At 43.0% G+C, this 20091-nt stretch overlaps 1 protein-coding gene across 1 annotated transcript; it reads right to left on the minus strand.

Annotated features, from left to right (window-relative positions):
• Window positions 1-4038: 4038 nt before the first annotated feature.
• LOC138796538 (nicotinamide N-methyltransferase-like) lies at window positions 4039-19067 on the minus strand. The gene is made up of 3 exons (XM_069976147.1): window positions 18917-19067; window positions 5960-6170; window positions 4039-4468 (listed from the first exon to the last, which is right to left on the minus strand). Exons 1-3 carry the CDS (start codon window positions 19065-19067, stop codon window positions 4039-4041), a joined length of 792 nt encoding a protein of 263 aa, XP_069832248.1.
• Between the last annotated feature and the right edge of the window lie 1024 nt (window positions 19068-20091).

Genomic DNA, 20091 nt, shown 5'->3' on the forward strand with positions numbered 1-20091 from the left:
TAAAAAACTAGTGGGACCACCAGTATATTTTCTGATTTCTATATTTCTTACTTAAGGCATATCTAATCTCACTACTGATTGCCCTGTGTGAGAGGGTCGCAGACAGTATATAGCTGCACTTACACACCCAGACTCTATACGACTACCTCTAATAGTAGTCATAAATAATATGTAGTGTAGTAGTAATATATTTTCTTGGCTTGCTGTGATCTTTAGTGCAGCTATCTTAGTCTTGACTGTGCAGTGTCCATAAAATGGTAAACCCCAGGGGTAAGGGTAGAGGACGAGGGAGTGGGGTTGGCAGAGGCCGTGATTCAGGGCAGGGTGACACAGCAGCACCCGTTGAGGAGGAAGTAGTGGCACACCACAGACATTCACTCCCTAGCTTCTTCTCGCAACTTACGGGGTCTCATGGTAGACCGCTATTGAAACCGCTGCAGTGTAAACAGGTGATCACGTGGATAGCGGATAATGTGTCCAGTAACTTATCCACCACCCAGTCTTTCACGCAGTCCGCCCACACTACCCAAGGGAGTGGAACCCTTGCTCCATTTGCTCAGCCTCCTTCCCCACAGCCTGCCCCTCCAGGGAAAGAAGGGATTCAGATCCACCACCACCACCACGCTCCCAGGAACTGTTTTCTGGACCCTTCCCTGAGTCAGAGAATCCGGAGCAGTCGACCTGTCCCGATGCCCAAACTATGCAGCTCAAGCAGTCAGTGGCTGATGATAGTGGGGACTTGCATGTGGGGTTTGAAAAGGTGTCTGATGATGACGATGAGACCCGGTTGTCAGACAGTAAGGTTGTTGTCATGGATGTAACTCAAAGTGAGGAGGAGAGTGAGGAGCTGGTGGATGAGGACGAGGTGACTGACCCGAGCTGGGTGGATAAGCCTAGTGAAGACCGTGCTTCTGAGGGGAGGCAAGTTCACCCGCAGGACCAGTTGGAAGAGGAAGAGGGGTGGGCAGAGGGAGAGGCAGGGGCAGAGCGAGTAGATCAGCAACTGTTTCTAGGAGTCAAACTCCCGTGGCCAGGGCTAGATGTTCCCAAGTCTGGAGGTTTTTTAAAGAAACTGCGGATGACCGATGGACTGCAGTGTGCAACATTTGCCACGCCAGGATCAGCAGGGGAGCCACCACTACCAGCCTAATCACTACCAGCATGCGCAGTGCCATGCCAACGCCATGCTGTGTCAGGCTAAATTTTGGGGGTGGTTCATATGCTAAATCTGTTTTAAAGGACAACTCCGGCGAAAATTTTTTTTGGCTTATTTAACACACATTACAAAGTTATGTAACTTTGTAATGTGGTTAAATACCCGGTCTGGCCCCCTTCCCCCACTTTCCGACTCCCGACCCCCCACCCCGGAAGTTAAAGAATGTATACATTACCTATTACGGTCGTCACGGTCCTCTTCTCCCGGGCGGCATCTGGTGACCGGTGACGTCAGAGCTGGGGGGCGGTCCGGGTCTTCTTCCTCTTCGGCGTCTTCATTGAGAGTGAATGGGAGAGAAAAGGCTGCTGGTGCACATGCGCATCAGCAGCCTTTTCATTGGCTGGAGCGCATCACATGGCTTCCAGCTTGCTCAGCCCTGATTGGCCATGTGATGCGCTCCAGCCAATGAAAAGGCTGCCGGTGCGCAAGCGCACTGGCAGCCTTTTCTCTCTCATGGACAGGGAAGCAAGAGACATCGCTGGACGGCGGACGCAGGTGACGGTGAGGCGGACGGCGGGCGAATGGAGTGGCGATCGTCACCGGAGGGATGGTGAGTATGGTGTCTGTGTTTTTTTTTTTTGGGGGGGGGGTCCCGCCGGAGTTGTCCTTTAATGGTTCCCTGTGTTCTCACTGCCATGCTGTGACAGGCTAACTTTTTGGGTGGTTCATCTGTCTACCTCTGTTTTAACTAGGCTGTTGTCCATAATTTGGCATAATGGTGCGATTAGGCAGCCTCAGAGGCATCCATGCATTCTGCTCCTGCTGTTTCCTGTCCATTTCCGTGGTGTTTCCATCATTTTCTGAGGTTGACATGTTTTCACACGACCTTCCCTCTACCGAACTTGGGTCCTCTGCAAAAATGCTCAAGTTTCCCATTGACTTCACTGGGGTTCGGTACTCGAAACGAGCACTCGAGTATCGGGAGATATTTGTCTCGAGTAACGAGCACCCGAGCATTTTAGTACTCGCTCATCACTAAAAACAGCATTTGGAGTTCCACAATAAATGTTTCTATTCACTTATAAATAGAGACATGCAAATTTACAGAAATAAAAAAGCAAAGCGCTTCATTATCCCTGCAATCCGCTCATTAGCCGGCTGCCTTCTAATTCAGTTCTTCTCCGGGTGCTGGGAAAAGCTGGATCCAGACCTGGGAGAAGTTTGTTCATAAACACACAGTACTACAGTATATATTTCTGCATACAGTTTATTGCATTAAGCTTGCAGATGGATAGTCAAAGTCAATAGTGTTATTATATCCAAGGATCAATTATTCAAAGCAGTTATACAATCTGACCTAGACAATCTTACACAGTATGTAAAAATACCAGGGAATGTGTCTGGTTTGTCTAGTTTATAATAAAACTTTATCAGAAATACATAATATCTTGTTAAAAGACTATTTTGCATAGAAGGGGAAAGTAGACTGCTTGCACATATTGATAGTCAACAGTGTTATTACATTCTAAGGATCAATTATTAGGAACAGTTATATAATCTAATCTTATCTGATGAATTACTGTACTGTATGTAAAAATACCAGGAAATAATGTGTCTGGTTGTTCACTAATAGTTAATGGAAGACAATAGAGGTGTGGCATCCGGTCTGCTGCCCCCCCTCTCCCAGCTATTGTGAAACCCCAGATTAGCCATAGTGCGATAATTGTTATGTAAAGTGGAAAACTAGGGGTGGGGGTTGATTTATGAAGCCAAAAAAGTTTTCTTTTTAGCAAACGCCTGTTTTGTGAATACATCTTTGTATCTGGCCCCCCTATGCCCGTTGCGCGAGAGGGGTGGGGAGGGGGCGGAACGGGGGCGTGGGCTTTGGGTATGCTAAATATATAATTTTAAATGATAAGTAAACCTACACCAGCTCTATGGTTTCACTCCGTGCGCAAACTGGAGCCATGTTCACATAGCGTAAGACACCGGCCGTTCTGTGACCCCGCTGGTGTCAGAGAAGATGATGTTCAGTTCTGATGAATTGCACACAGATGCACCCGCATCCCAATTCACCGCTGCACACAATGGAGCGTGCGGCCGGAGACGCACGCTCCATTGTGTAAACTGACAGGTTCTCTGTGGCAGCTATTCAATGAATGTCAGTTTTTCGTGTGGCCGGATGGAATCACGGCCAGAGCGTATACTATGTGTATACGCTCTGGCCGGGATTCCATTCATTCAAATGCAACATATGTTTGGAATAAATCGCAGCCGTTGTTGCAAATTGGAAGAAGGGCAGTGATTTATGTAAAACATACGTTGTGTGAACATAGCCTGGCAGTGCACCTCTACATAAATCTAAGGGGACATTTTTAAGCCCAGCACAAAAAACTCCAGACTTAATAAATGTCCCCCAAACTCTTCTTCATTGGATGAGATCAGGATCACTACATCTTTAGTGGGTATTGATTTTAAAAAATCATCATTTAACAAACACTTACTTTACCCAAGGGTATGTCCATAAGGGTGCTAGAGGGGCAGTTTTTTTGTATTTTGCAGAAACTCATAGTCAGTGCATACATCTGCAAGGGATCATGGGAATTTCATGACGTAGCAAACAAAATAAACATCTGGGCATTTGCCAAACATTTGTGACCTGATCTTTATCAAGAGCATCGATGTCTCCTAGTAGAGATGAGTATAGAGAGCGATACCGAGCATGCCCTATGATTGATTCCTTGCTCGGGATCACTCTCTCTATTCTCTAGAATAAAGAATACTCTGCATACATAATGGACATGGAATAACTCCTAATCAATAGCAAAAGCAGCAAGCCATAACAGATAAGCAGCACGGGATGTATTTCAAGCCATAACATTTTAAGCCTCCTTTACCTTGCGGGCAACAATAAACACTATTGCCTCATGGTCAACCAAGTCAGGGCCCATTACTCTTCCCAGGTTCTCAAACTGCTCAATTTCCAAACCTCCCTCGCTGAGAACTTTCCTAAAGAAACTCTCATCACAGGGTAAAAGGTGAAACTTATTTGCTCCAATTTTAAAATGAGTGGAACTGATATTTGTATACAATAAAAGATGGCCCCCAAGCTTGATTAAATTGGAGTATTTCCTCAGGTTTCTTCTGTAATCTTCATCATTCTTGCTGATCAGCTCCAGAGCCCACAGACTTGTGACACAGTCGGCTTTTGGCAATTGTATGGAATCTGTAAGGTTATCTTCAGTGACTTCCCATTTCTTAATCTCCTTTATTTTTCCTCTTAGCTTTTCTTCTTCTGCTTCCCACCCATCGCTGTAAGACACAAACAGTTCAAGACATTGGTCATTAACACTTATAGAATCCTTCAAACCATTGCTCATAAATCTTCAAGTCTAAAAATCAAATATTCGGTCTTTATCTTGTAACTTTATGCAGTCTTTATATTGATCTATATATAGTTCTTATATATTATCATATATACATACTGTACAGTAATACCTCTGTTCTTACATTTAATTTCTTCTGGAACACAATTTGAGAACTGAGCAGTGTAATCCCATAGGAAATAATGTAAATGTGTTTAATTGCTTCCAACACCCACCAATAGGGCCCGTTCACACTAAGGAATGCACATTGATAACCTCCAGCTGATTCTGTGCACGATCCCGCTTGAACATCCGGCTATCCCACTTACTTAGTTCATCAATAGTTCCAATATTTTATCAATAGTTAGAGGGGTAGAAGCAGCGCAGACCCTGGAATCCATGGTCTGGTGACAGTGGCGTAGCTACAATGAAGGCAGGGAAGGCGACTGCTATGGGACCCCTGCAGGAAGGGGGCCCGAGGAAGCCTGCCCTGCCTTCATGGTAGGTACCCCGCTCCCCCAGGGGTCCAGAGAGGAAGAGGGACCCCCACTGCACTGTTCAGCCCCCTCACTGTAGTGCCGGGTGAGCGGGCTGAACAGAGGAGCAGGACCTGCCAGATGGCACAGGAGAGGAATGAAGGACCTTTGGGTCACATGACCAAAAGGTCCTCAATACATCTATGTGAAGATCAGCCCGGACTACAAGAGGAGGAGGGGGGAAGCCTGGGAGCTGTAAGTGCTGTGTATGTGTGTCAGTGAGTGTATATATGTATCTGTGGGTATATGTATATGTCAGTATGTGTATATATGTATCTGTGTATATATTTATATGTCAGTATGTGTATGTATCTGTGGCTATATACTGTATGTGTGTGTGTATGTCAGCAATGTCTGTAGCACTGGTGTATATGTGTGTGTGTTTGTGTATGTCAGTAGTGTCTCAAGTGATTGACAGGTTTGCTCCCAAAGATGTTCTGCAGCAGCTTCTATTAATGCTAGGCTCTAATAAAAGAACCCACCACTAATATCTGCTGCATTTTCTTTTATTTCTGGTTGAGTATTTCTTATTACAATCAGATGATTTCCCTGTGTACAGTCTATTCATGGTGTATACATCAGCACTAGTGTAATCATATTACAGCGTATATATGTGTGTATGTCAGTGGCGTATCTTTATATATGTTAATGGTACCTCTGTGTGTGTATATGTGCGTCATTGTCTGTGTTTGGCGGCGGGGGCGGGGGGGCGTACAGGATTCATGGGGCCCCGTACAGTTTTTTGCTACGCCCCTGTCTGGTGATTTAGCTATGGTCACACACCAATGTCTACTCTCCTAGCTGTTACCATTATTCCTCATAGTTATATATATATTATGTATAACATGTTAGAAATTAAAGTTGTCAGGTGTAAATGCTGATGTGAGAAAATTATACTGGACCTGTTCATCCCTTTTATCTCTCGGAAGTGTTTTGAGGTTGCAGACCAGTTAAAGGCATCGGGATCGTTGTTTCTCCACAGTTCCAGCTCTCTAATGTCACTGTCATTGAATTTCACAATGGAAATTTGTTCAAAGAACTCATATATTGAAAGAAGATGAACTATAATGGGGCCGAGGCCGATATCAATCAGGGTTTTACCACTGACCAATCCTGTGGACAAAGAAAATCCAAATATTACATTCCTATGAATTTAAACAGGGAAACATTACATATAAGCAGCCTAAATCTGACTCAATATTAACCAGGTTATATCTCAAAACCAAATGAGAAAACAGACATTTTTACACTGTATTCAACTGACCAAAAAAATAAAATAAAATAAAATAAAAAGGATGCAAAAAGTGCAAAAAGTTGGTGGAACTACTGTTTAAGTGTCTTGGAAATTCAGGATTTTTTTTAAAGACATATGGGCGGTGGAATAATTCTTTAATCATGGAAATGGTGTGAATTCTAAATACTGTAACTTGGTCTGTAGACTGATACAATGTAACAAACTTCCCTATAGGACATACTGTATAGGGAGATTTAGGTAGAGTGAGGTGTGTTTACAGCATGCTGCCTTGTGCTGAATGGTGCCACAAAAAGAGCAGACAGGAAATGAACACAGCAGATGCTGCAACCTCACTAACTTTGCAATAGTCTGCAGTTTAATGAAATGTTCTGCAACAGCATTGGGTGGAGATTTAGCTGTGGGAGAGGAGTAGGTAGAGCAGGCAGGTTGAAATGGAGTTTATATACAAAAAAGGGACCAAATATAATGACAAGAAATCTTTATTAATCAATAACACTGCTCATGATAAAAAATATAAAAAACTACATTACACAGTGTTTTATGGCAATCCAGATAAACTGACACAGTGAGATGGGTAGCATAGGCTCAAACAGGCAACTGCTCTAAAAATGCTCAGTGCAGTGTAAACACAGGTTATACACAAGGGGATGGGATAATACCAAGTGCAAGCTTCCCACAATGGGGACTATCTCCTAACTTCCACCCAAGAGAACCATAAACCCTGTGAGCCCGTAATCAAATCACCACTCACCCATGTCAGCGTCTCCCCAACGTACGTTTCACATTTGGCGCTTCCTCAGGGGGCGTGTCTACAAGCTGTCATGTGCCACTTAAATATGCTGTGAGATAGAGCGTCATTTCCGGGGGTAGCGGCGCTTGTCCGAGAGAGAGGCAGGATATTGCATCATCTTCCGCTTCCGGCAGACAGCGTGGAACGCATATCCGCCGCGTGGGCCGCAGGCGGACATGCGCACAACGCTTCTTGTCACCAGACTGGAAGATTCCCTTGCCAGCACATCGCAGACATGCGCACAACCGGAGCTGGGCTATATTAGATCTTAACCCCTATTCTACACCAATGGACTTGGTCTTAACCCTTCCCAGGTAATCGACCCAATAATAAATAACACAATAAATAAATGATTATAATAAAGTGCAATATATAAGACATAACTACCCACATGTGAATTGATCAGTAATGATCATTAGACCGTATTACTAGTTTAAGTGCCTTGTGCATACTGCATTCACAATTGAATACCATATAAACAAATATTAAAGTGCAATAATAAATAAAGTGACCGTGCCAATGGTTACAAAGTGCAAGTGCATTTTTACCACTCATATGCATTTCTAACATCGTAAATAAAAAAATATGAAATCAATATGATTATTATAAGTGTTAGATGCCATCAAGGCAAGAAAAATGTGCTAAATAAAAAAAAACCCAAATAAAAAATATAAGAACACACAAGGTGAGAAAAAATCATATAATAAAAATTAGTGATTTAATATCGGCCATTACAGTCCAAAGACATTTTGTATAGTATATTTCATCAAATCCCAGCTCCAATCCTGATCTTGCTCATGATAGATGTCAGTCCCCTTTTCCTTCTCATAGTAGATGTTATTCCTCTTTTATATATCACCATCACGAGCTTCACTCTCCAGCATAAGGCTCGGTTCACACGTTATAAGAGTGCGGCTGTATGTGCGGCTGTAATTGTGCGGCGGTATTTTTGATGGTTCGTGTGTATGCTTGGAAGTATAGGATATGCGGCTGCACAGTGCACACTATGTATGAATCTACGGCCCTATCGTAAACGGACCCGTAAAAAATGAACAAGACCATTGTTTGCGGCTGGACATGCGGCCGTGGATTGACAGGCGGTCCGTACGGAGTACTTCAAAAATAGCCGGCAATGATGCCGAATGCCGATGCCTCTAATAGTTAATATATTAAATTAATCAAAGACATTTTATTTGTAATCAAGACACTTTCGTTGATCAATAATTTATTTCTAACGAATCCATCATTTTGCAATTAAATATACTGTTAAAAAAAATAGATATATAAATAAATGTATATTTATCTATATATTTATTTTTTGACAGTATATTGAATTGCACAATGATGGATTCGTTAGAATTAAATTATTGACCAACGAAACTGAATTTATTTCCAAGAAAATGTGTTTTATTCATTAAATATTAATTAGTACAGGAAGCTCTATAAGCCGTTAATTCATATGCCGGCAATAGAGCATTCTGTACTAATCATCACTTTACTTTAATGAAAACATCAAATGTTTCTTCTAATTATGTTATGACAATAACATTATTAGAAGAAACATTTATAATTATATGTGCGCTCAGCTGATTGGCTGTTCGGCTGAGCGCACATATAATAAGCCGGTCCGCAGTACAGTCACTTCATTGTGCTGCGGACCAGCGAAGAGGACACATCGGGGTGAGTATAGAGCTCTCCCCACCCCCTCCCCGACATTGCACCCATCCCAGCAAAGAATGGGGGGTCAGTTAACCCCTTCCTTGCTGGGATGGGTGCAGTCTGACATCAGTCTGGCCGCCAGGGGGTTAAGGGGGATGCAATACATCCTCCCTTAACCCCTTGGGGGTCAGACTGTAAGCAGCGATCTGTAAAGATGCTGCATACTGTAAGGAGCACAACACCGCTCACAATGATGGGTGTTGTGCTCCTGTTTGTGTTTTTTTTGTGTGTTTCTGCCTTTTTGTTTTTCAGATATCGGTATCCTGGGGATTACGTCGGATTCCATGGACTACGTCGATGACCAGCGGTTGTTCTTTGAATTTTTTAAATAAAATGGTCAATGAGGGGTGTGGGGGTGTTTTTCTTTGAATAAAAAATTTTTTAAACTTGTGTCTTGTCTTTATTTCTTTACTTTTTAGACTTAGTAGTGGAAGCCGTCTAATAGACGGAATCCATTACTAAGTTGGGGCCTAGTGTTAGCCGGTATAAAATGGCTAACACTAACCCCCCTATTATTACCCCAGTACCCAATGCCACCAGGGGTACTGGGAAGAGCCGGGTGCCAATGGTCCCGGAGCGTCAAAATTGGCGCTCCTGGACCGGGCGGAAGCAGGCTGGTAAGATTTAGGCTGGGGAGGGCCTAAAACAATGGCTCTTCCCACCCTGGTGTTACCAGGCTGCTGTCGTTTGGTTTTTAACCCGGCTGGTTATAAAAATAGGGGGGACCCTATGCGTTTTTTTTTTTTAAATAAATAAATAATTAAAAAAAAACGCATAGGGTCCCCCCTATTTTTATAACCAGCCGGGTTAAAAACCAAACGACAGCAGCCTGGTAACACCAGGGTGGGAAGAGCCATTGGTTTAGGCCCTCCCCAGCCTAAATCTTACCAGCCTGCTGCCGCCCGGTCCAGGAGCGCCAATTTTGACGCTCCGGGACCACTGGCACCCGGCTCTTCCCAGTACCCCTGGTGGCATTGGGTACTGGGGTAATAATAGGGGGGTTAGTGTTAGCCATTTTATACCGGCTAACACTAGGCCCCAACTTAGTAATGGATTCCGTCTATTAGACGGCTTCCACTACTAAGTCTAAAAAGTAAAGAAATAAAGACAAGACACAAGTTTAAAAAATTTTTTATTCAAAGAAAAACACCCCCACACCCCTCATTGACCATTTTATTTAAAAAATTCAAAGAACAACCGCTGGTCATCGACGTAGTCCATGGAATCCGACGTAATCCCCAGGATACCGATATCTGAAAAACAAAAAGGGAGAAACACACAAAAAAAAACACAAACAGGAGCACAACACCCATCATTGTGAGCGGTGTTGTGCTCCTTACAGTATGCAGCATCTTTACAGATCGCTGCTTACAGTCTGGCCCCCAAGGGGTTAAGGGAGGATGTATTGCATCCCCCTTAACCCCTTGGGGGCCAGACTGATGTCAGACTGCACCCATCCCAGCAAGGAAGGGGTTAAGTGACCCCCCTTCCTTGCTGGGAGGGGTGCAGTGCTGGGGAGGGGGTGGGGAGAGCTCTATACTCACCCCGATGTGTCCTCTTCGCTGGTCCGCAGCACAATGAAGTGACTGTACTGCGGACCGGCTCATTATATGTGCGCTCAGCCGAACAGCCAATCAGCTGAACGCACATATAATTCTAAATGTTTCTTCTAATAATGTTATTGTCACAACATAATTAGAAGAAACATTTGATGTTTTGAGTAAAGTAAAGTGATGATTAGTACAGAATGCTCTATTGCCGGGAATATGAATTACCGGCTTATAGAGCTTCCTGTACTAATTAATATTTAATTAAGAAAACACATTTTCGTTTAAATAAATACAGTTTCTTTGTTCAATAATTTAATTCTAACGAATCCATCATTGTGCAATTCAATATACTGTCAAAAAATAAATATATATATAAATATACATTTATTTATATATATATTTATTTTAACAGTATATTTAATTGCAAAATGATGGAATCGTTTACATTTAATTATTGAACAATAAAAGGGACTTTATTAGACAGAAAATGTGTTTTATTAATTCAATATATTAACCATGAGAGACATCGGCTATAGTGCAGAGGATCGCAAACCCCGGTAATAGCGATTCATGTAAACTGTGTTCACTGCGTCTGCATCACTGCATCACTTTCTTAACATTTTATTTGTTATTTTTAGTTGAACCAGATTTCAAAGTAAATGACCGTATGTTTTGAGCCGCATGTCTATTTTTTCCCACGGCCGGAGTTTCACCCGCACATTTACAGCCGCATAAAAAATACAGCCGCACAGTTACAGCGTGTGAACCCAGCCATAGTATGTAAATTTTAAAAACTAGAAAAAACAGACAAGAAAAGACACATTAAAAACTGATTATAAAAACTGATACCCCTCGATCACAAGAACGCAGAGAACCCACGTTGCTCATTGAGTCCATTCGGAACCAAGGTTCCTAATGTGGTGATCCACCTACATTCTTTCTGGGCAAGAACCCTCCTCACGTTGCCACCTCTGATGCCACAATGTATTTTATCAATCCCTTTCACTTGGAAGGTCTTGGGATTGCAATCATGAAATAATTTAAAGTGTCTGGGAATGGTCTTTAGCTGTCCAGTATCTTCCATATCCTTTGCTGCCATTATATCTCGTACATGTTCCCTTATCCTGACTTTAAGTTCTCTGGATGTCAGACCAATATAAATCATGCCACAACCACACGTGGCATAATAAATGACACAACGGCTGCTGCATGAAATATATTCTCTAATGGCATATTCTCTTTCTCCATTTGCAGATTTGAACGAGGATGCTCTAACTATGTTATTGCACGCTATGCAATCCCCACAAGGAAAGCACCCCACCCTGGGCTGGCCCCTAATGCCAAAAGAATTTGCTGGTTTCGCCACATAGTGGCTCCGAACCAGAAAATCCTTTAAATTTTTGCTCCTGCGTGCAGTCATTAAAGGGACATCTGAGATTTTGGCAGCCAAGACTGGATCAGTACTTAACACTCGCCAATGTTTTCGTATGGCCTCCCGCATCAATTCCCAGTTACAATTGTAGGTGGAGATAAACCTAATCGGACTGTCACTTTTTTTCTTTCTCTCCGTCATTTGTAGCATCGCTGATCTATTGGAATTCTTGGCACGTTGGTACCCTTGTGCAATACTCCTTCTACTGTACCCCCTATTTTCAAATCGTTGCGTCAGGTCACGGCATTGTATCTCAAAACGTTCTTCTGAAGAACAGATCCTTCTCATACGCAAAAATTGACCGGTCGGTACTGCCTTAATTGTAGCGGATGTATGGGATGAGGACGCATGCAATAATGCATTTACCGATGTGGTCTTTCTAAAAACATCAGTCTGTAACTGACCACATGCATCTTTCTCAACCAAGATGTCCAAAAATTCAATCTGCTCCGAATTATATTTATATGTCAACCTGATGTTCGCATCATTCCTGTTAAGGCCCCTCATAAATTCTATCAGTTGTGACTCTGATCCTTGCCAAATGAACAGTACATCGTCAATGTACCTCAGCCAGCACTGCACATGGGAAACCGCCTGCACCCCCTCGCACTGGAAAACCCCCCTCTCCCAGTAACCTAGGAAGAGGTTGGCGTACGAAGGGGCACAGGCCGCCCCCATGGCAGTGCCGCGCTGCTGCAGGTAGAAGCTGTCACGGAACACAAAGAAATTGTGGGTTAATACAAACCTCAACAATTCCAAAATCAGGTAACATAGGTCAGGATCCAGATCACTCATTCTAAGAAAGAATTCCACCGATCTTATACCCAGATTATGTTCTATACACGTGTACAGCGACTCGACGTCAGCTGCCACCAGTATCATATCTGGTTCCATAAAGATCCCATCAATCCTAGCCAGAGCGTCAGTAGTGTCCCGGATATATGAAGGCAAATTTGCCACTAAAGGTTTCAGGTAGTAATCAACAAATTTACATATGGGATCACATATCCCATCTATTCCTGAGACAATAGGACTCCCCGGAGGATTGAGGGGATCTTTATGGACTTTAGGTAACAAATAGAACGTGGGTATCTGTGGAAAATTTTGCACCAAACCCTTGTAGTTTTTTTTTAGGGATAATGCCATCATCCACTGCCTTTTGTAGAATTCTATTCAGCTCTTTCGAATATTTTTGAGAGGGTTGAATGATAGTCTACTATAAGTGGTGCTGTCTTTCAATTGGCGGAAAGCCTCTTTCTCGTACTTGTCCACAGGCCACACTACAATGTTCCCACCTTTATCGGCGGCCTTGAACACTACGTAATCCCATGACCGCAGTTCGTCCAAGGCCTGCCGTTGTTCCTGTGACAAGTTGTCATTTCTTATTGTTGGTCTGATTTTTCTAAACTCCTCTTCTACCAACTTAGTAAAAATATCAATTTGGGGGCACAATGACAGAGGGGGGCTAGCCCAGCTCCGGTTGTGCGCTTGTCTGCGATGTGCTGGCAAGGGAATCTTCCAGTCTGGTGACAAGAAGCGTTGTGCGCATGTCCGCCTGCGGCCCACGCGGCGGATATGCGTTCCACGCTGTCTGCCGGAAGCGGAAGATGATGCAATATCCTGCCTCTCTCTCGGACAAGCGCCGCTACCCCCGGAAATGACGCTCTATCTCACAGCATATTTAAGTGGCACATGACAGCTTGTAGACACGCCCCCTGAGGAAGCGCCAAACGTGAAACGTACGTTGGGGAGACGCTGACATGGGTGAGTGGTGATTTGATTACGGGCTCACTGGGTTTATGGTTCTCTTGGGTGGAAGTTAGGAGATAGTCCCCATTGTGGGAAGCTTGCACTTGGTCTTATCCCATCCCCCTGTGTATATACTATGTTTACACTGCACTGAGCATTTTCGGAGCAGTTGCCTGTTTGAGCCTATGCTACCCATCTCACTGTGTCAGTTTATCTGGATTGCCATAAAACACTGTGTAATGTAGTTTTTTATATTTTTTTATCATGAGCAGTGTTATTGATTAATAAAGATTTCTTGTCATTATATTTGGTCCCTTTTTTGTATATAAGGTATTATTATGGACTAAAAGTTTGGTTAAATGGACATTAGGCTAGTGTTATGCTGAGAAAGGGTGGTGCATGTCCAGTGGAATTTAAGTGTATAATTTTAGGTTGAAATGGAGAGCTGAGGGAAAGCAAAGCATTCTGGAAATTGTAGTGCTGGGTGACTGTTCAACAACAAAAATACTGCTAGGAGTTATAAAACTAACATTGCGAAAATCGAGTGACTCACAGGGTTCATCTTTTCTATTCCGAAACAGTCACTAATTTTCTTATATTTTTTATCTGAGCCATGACTTTCCTCTACAGAATCTGCAAGAGAAGTGTTTTAACAACAGCAGGTTGTCTCGGTGCCCCCATATAGTATTAAAGCACCTCTGGGCCACTAAATAGTGACCCCCCCCCATAAAGCCCCCTCTGTGCGGTCATATAGTGATTAGGTTTCCTCTGTGCACCCCCAATTAGGGCCCTGTTCCTCCATATAGTAGTTAGGTCCCCCTTAATGCACCTATACATAAGTTAGGTCCACCATGGGGGGTGCATCCATATAGTAGCTAGGACTGTCTGTGCAGGAAAGTCACCAGCAGAAAGTATCCCCCATGTAGTAATTCCCCTGGTAGTTAGTCCCAAAGTAAGTAGTATCCCACTGATAGTTAGACCCCCTATAAAGCATTTCCCCACATATGTAATCCTGTTGTAGCCCCCCCCCCCCCTCCCATGTAGACGTTCTCTTTGTAGATAGTCTCCTTGGCAGTTTTATCCTCTCTAGATAATATCCATTAAGTAGGTAATCCTTCTTGTGATCGACAGTCATCCTTTGGCTAGAAGAGTCATTGGCAGGGTGAGGAGCCAGTCAGAGTGTCACATTATTTAACAGATGTAACACCCAGCAGCCAGATCGGCCAGCTTTGCCGGGTGCTGATGTTGCCCTCTCCACCCGATTCCAATAACAGATGGTGCCACCTGAAGCAGCCACTTCAAGTGGCCTCATGGCAGACGCTCCCCTGAATGTGGTGAATTTGAATAATTGTTAACCCTTGCACTTCCCTTATACCTCTATGGTGAGCTTGGGGGTCTGCATAAGATGGTGTAGTATAGGTTAGCAAAATGTTATGGTACCAGTCTACGGCTTGTCATGGGCCAGAGTGGTAAGCTACGACTCCCTCAGCTCCACAACTACTTTTACCAAAATCAATCCCCATTGTGTGTGTTGGCTGAGGGCATCAGTCACAGCTTCTTGAGAGAATCATAACTTTTACTGAACAGTTCTTAAAGTACGGTTAAGGTGACTTGGGCTGAGTTGTAGGTGACTACTTAAGGGATGCTTAGTCCAGTAAGAATTAGACTCTGCTGACAAGGCCTTAGATAGTCTTGGCTTGACAGCAGGAAAAGGCATAAGGAAAACAATAAAAAATTTTGTCGATGCTGTCACACAACACCGTGGGGAATATGCAGGAGCACAGTCACCGATGTGGAAGCTGGTCGCCACTGTTTTTGGCTAGAAGGCATAATAAGGAACATCCGAGCAGGGGGCACTTCGGCTAAAGGCAACTTCTCCAACCCCTGACGTGAGACTTAAGACTTTAGATAGAAATGGACCCAGCAGCGTGGACGGGCTAAACCTCAGCAGTAGTTACAGTGTTTAGTACAACAAGGCACTGGATCTCGGGAACACAGGAATAAACTGTCTGAACTCCTTCACCAACTCATAGCACTGTCTAGGCTGAACTGTACATGGCTCTCTCCACCCCTGCTTATGGACTTCAAGGACTGGTTCCCTATTGGTTGAGAGAGGCCTGAGGTAACTTGAGCACCCATAAGCTCAGTGGAATGAGGAGATTTTGGAAGGCCACGATAGGCTTAGCAGTGGGAAGTGACCCAAACATACTGTCTCTTTAAGTAGGGGGCACAATTACAAAGCAGAAGCACAGAAACTTAGTTAACCCTTGCAGATACATCAGCACATGCTACCTGTCAGTGAATAGAGTATAGTTTAGGATGCCAAAATGCAGTGGAAACAGTACCCCACAGATAATGAATAAAACAATAGTTTTGCTGCCCTACACAATATTACGCTGCAGCAGCACAGAATATAGGGTCTTGGAGACTGCACCTTACTGTATGTTGTTTAGCAGTTGACAAGTGAGCTGACAGTACATAGAAGTGAATGTATGATACCCAGACACAAACTAAGACACTTAGCAATATATTCTTCAGACAGATAATGGATTGACACCAATTGTAATACAAATTATAAATACTGTGTCCCCAGAGATGACACTGACAGCCTGGCTGCACCAGAGACTGTGACAGTGTAACCACAGGATTTCCATGTCCCCAGTATTTCCATACACAGTCTCTGGGGGCTCCTGTAACCTCCCCCGTCACTCTCTATATACATCTCATTGTACACACTGACACATCTTATAGTTTCTATCTGACCCTCCAGAAACATTAAGATGGTTTCTCGCAGTTATCTGCTGGCTGTGATCTTCCTTTCTATTCAGGGTGAGAGATTAGGACCATTCCAGGACTGTGTGTAGAGAAATCTATACAGCGGCATCCATCATCAGATCAGGATTTCTAGGAATAGATCCAGAGGAGAAAGGAGCCGCACTTCTTCACAGGTGTAGCGGGTGCAGTTGGATGCAAATCCCTTGGCAGGGGGGATCCCCAAGTATCACACGAAAATCCAAAGCACTTCAGCATAAGGTGAAAAAAAGGTGGTGGTTTATTACAAAAATGTGCAAAAACACAGGATGCAACGTTTCAGTTCTCTCACAGAACCATGCTTGATAATGGTTCTGTGAGAGAACTGAAACGTTGCATCCTGTGTTTCTCCACATTTTTGTAATAAACCACCACCTTTTTTCACCTTATGCTGGAGTGCTTTGGATTTTCGTGTGATACTTAGGAATAGATCCAGATATTTATCAGTAATGAATATGTCTCTTCTAATCCTCAGGATCCTGTGGAGAGATTGTGATGACTTAGACTCTGGAGTATATGGCTGTGTCCCCGGGAGATACACTCACCATGTCATGTACAGCCAGCAGTAGTATATATGATGCAATAGCCTGTTACCAACAGAAACCAGGAGAACGGCCAAAGCTTCTTATCTATGATGCAACCTACAGATATACAGGAGTCCCGGACCGGTTCACTGGTGTTAGTGATGGATCTCCTTATACTAACTACAAGCTAACAATCAGAGGAGTGAAAGAGGAAGATGCAGCAGGTTATTACTTTCAGCAGGGTAGCTTTCCTCTCACACAGTGATACAGAGCTGTACAAAAACCTCCTTCCTCTCCCCCATTATGTGGCTGTATTACAATGTTGTTTAGAGAAAAGGGTGCAGAGAATTAGTAGAGCGTTCAGGGATTATTTCATTTCCGGATCTCTTCTTCCTCAGGGAATAGAATATTTACTTATTATCTTTTGAGTAGAGAGAACAGTCACACAACTATGAACTATGTGAATTCTTCTCTAAAGTTTAATTCTCAGAAGCTTAGACTTTGAAGTGTCGGAACTCTTGATATGGCATCTTACTATCAATGTTATTATCCTTCCATGAGTCTCTAGTCATGAGTGATGAGTCTCTGAACCCAAATGCTCAGTATTTGACAATAGCAGATCAACTATGAAGAACCGAGCGGACAGCAAGGCTTGACACGCAAAGTGCGTACCAAAGCTACTTAGTTACGGAAGTAAACTATGGAAAGTGAGACACCCAACAGGGCTGGATTATGGTATGCCGTTCGTACTGCACTAATTGGCAGCCAACAGTCAATCATTATAAGGTGGGGCTAAGTTACATATAAAAGGCAGCCCGAAATGAGCAGTCCAGTGTGCGGCCATCATCCGAGCCAGACACCGGGAAGCTGAAAAGGAGCTTTGAACCACAAAGTCCCAAAGATTACAAAAATGCGGATTGGCCCCTGAAGATTACCGCATGTGAAACGCTTAGGGCCTTCTTACATCGCAAGGGAGGAACTTCCAATGGACTCCACTAAAAGAAAATAAGGGAAGTACTCCTCTGTTTACATTTGAAATATTATACAGTGCAATACAAATAAAGTGTTTACCAAAGGGACATGTGCAAGATGCAATTGTTGCAAAATAAATAGATCGTCATCACAAGTGTATAGAAGAAAAAAAAAACGCACAAATCGTGACAACCAATCGCATTTGACAGTGTGAACAGACATCTACATGAAAATTTACAAATAGCCAAATCGAATAAGGTGTGAATTTACCGTGAACGTGATGGCTTACATATCATGAACTGTTGCTAATAGATGCACATATACCACATGTGCAATACTGATATATGAACTATTCCTCATGGTTTCCAGGGTGCATACATGTTTTAAGTATTTTTTGAGAAAAAGGTTTTTTATCCTAGTAATATCAATAAAAGTTATATTTTATACTCCTATTTTTTCTGTGTCAGCGAAATTATACAATCAACAGGAGAAACAATATTACTGAACAATTATTTACCATTCAGTTATGACATAGTAATGTACTGAGCATTTACTGTAAGTAGCAGCAGAAGTGGCTGAAGTGTCCTGATCTGACCCTTCGTCATCACCACAAGGCTAAGATGTAGCTTTTGATTTCCGTTAGGCAGAGTATAGTATATAAAAACCAACAACAATATGCTTTTGACAGATGTGGTGCTTGTTTCAAAGGCGAATTAGATCATGCTCAGGGTCAAGGAGGCTGTGGTGAGCCTCAGGATGCATGCCCCCCTCCCCCCAACCCAGCTTATTTGATATACAGAGCTCATGATCCAGCACTAAACCATGCACAAAGCAGAAAGGGGTGGAGGAATGAGGAGGCATGCATGCTGCAGCTCAGCACACACTCCCTGTAACTTCGACTTTAAGCATGATCTAGAGTTAAAAGTAATGCTACATGTCCATTAAAGCAGCTGTATGGCCTGATGCAACATCTCCCAGTAATAGCAGGCAGTCAGGGGGATCCTGAAGAAGGACCTGCTGCAACATTTGCACATAAATCTGCAGATAGGTTACATACCTGACTTTACCGCATTATAAAAGCATCTCATCATGTTAATAGTGGACTCCTTAAAAACTGAATAAGGGACATGTTGAGAAAAGTAGTCTTGCAGGAACCTCTTGGTATCAACCTTATGATTAGGATAGAACATGTTCCGACTGGGATCCATAGTTTTTTTCCTTTCTTTTTTCTAGAAATAAAGGGGTGATATTATTAGCGCATTATGATGGTTTTTCCAGTTACACATTTTTGTTCATAGAGGTACGTATGATTTACAGCATACTCGTTTTACATATCTTATCAGGATAGGCTGTAATGTGTGTGTACTTAAGGAGGAGCACTGCTTCTGACCATTATAACAGGGGTGCTTGAAAGTTTGTAAAAACTTTTTTTTAATTATACCTCTGCATCAAAATCCTAAAAGAAATAAAATAAAAATATAAAACTTGGGGGTTTATTAGAAATGATCCAGTATCCTGTGAGTGGCAAAAGTATGTGAACCTTTACTTTTAGTATCTGGTACGAGCCCCTGGTGCAGCAGTAGCCACATTTTGAAATCAGATGTATTTTTTTGGGTCAAATTAATGTAGAAATTTTAAAAATTCTGAGGGTTCATAAACTTTCAAGCACCACTAAAAACTTAAATTTGTCATTTTCACCTGTTTCCCATTTGCAGTTTTCACCTTTTTAGTTGTCCCAAAGCTAATGAGTGGAGCCTGGCCTCTATGATATCTCCCGTACTCTGCACACACAGGGGATCCTACTTTTTTATGTCTCTACACACACCCCAAGAAGTAGCAGCACATGGAGGACATTATAAAGCAGCACTGATCTAAATAAATATAGTTGTTTTTTTTTTATCATGCAACAGTTGTTGAATGGCAGCAGTAAGGGGTCACACGGGCCACCAAAGTTTGTATTGGCAATTGCAGGGCTGTCTAATCTCTGCAGTTCCTGATCCTCCGCTTTGATCATGCACTATACAGAGCAGGGTCCCGGTACCTCCTTATACTTTTCTTATACACAGTGTCCAGTTGGAGGCAGCTCGACATGGTTGCTATCACTGCTCAGTAGTACAGATAGCAATCATTGCTTACTCTGCAGAGGCTGTTGTACACAGCAATTATGTCGGGCAGCCTCCACAACTGTTTATTAGAAAATACAGTACACGGGGGCACTGGTCCCTGCTCTGT

Source organism: Dendropsophus ebraccatus, chromosome 7 (genome assembly GCF_027789765.1).
Source record: "Dendropsophus ebraccatus isolate aDenEbr1 chromosome 7, aDenEbr1.pat, whole genome shotgun sequence".
Taxonomy (NCBI): Eukaryota; Metazoa; Chordata; class Amphibia; order Anura; family Hylidae; genus Dendropsophus; species Dendropsophus ebraccatus.

Coding starts and splice junctions, on each gene's coding strand:
- LOC138796538 (XM_069976147.1), bottom strand. CDS start 19,067: ATGGATCCCAGTCGGAACATGTTCTATCCTAATCATAAGGTTGATACC. Junction 6,171..18,916: donor TTATAATGCGGTAAAGTCAG/GTATGTAACCTA, acceptor CTTTGTCCACAG/GATTGGTCAGTGGTAAAACC. Junction 4,469..5,959: donor GAGATAAAAGGGATGAACAG/GTCCAGTATAAT, acceptor TGTGTCTTACAG/CGATGGGTGGGAAGCAGAAG.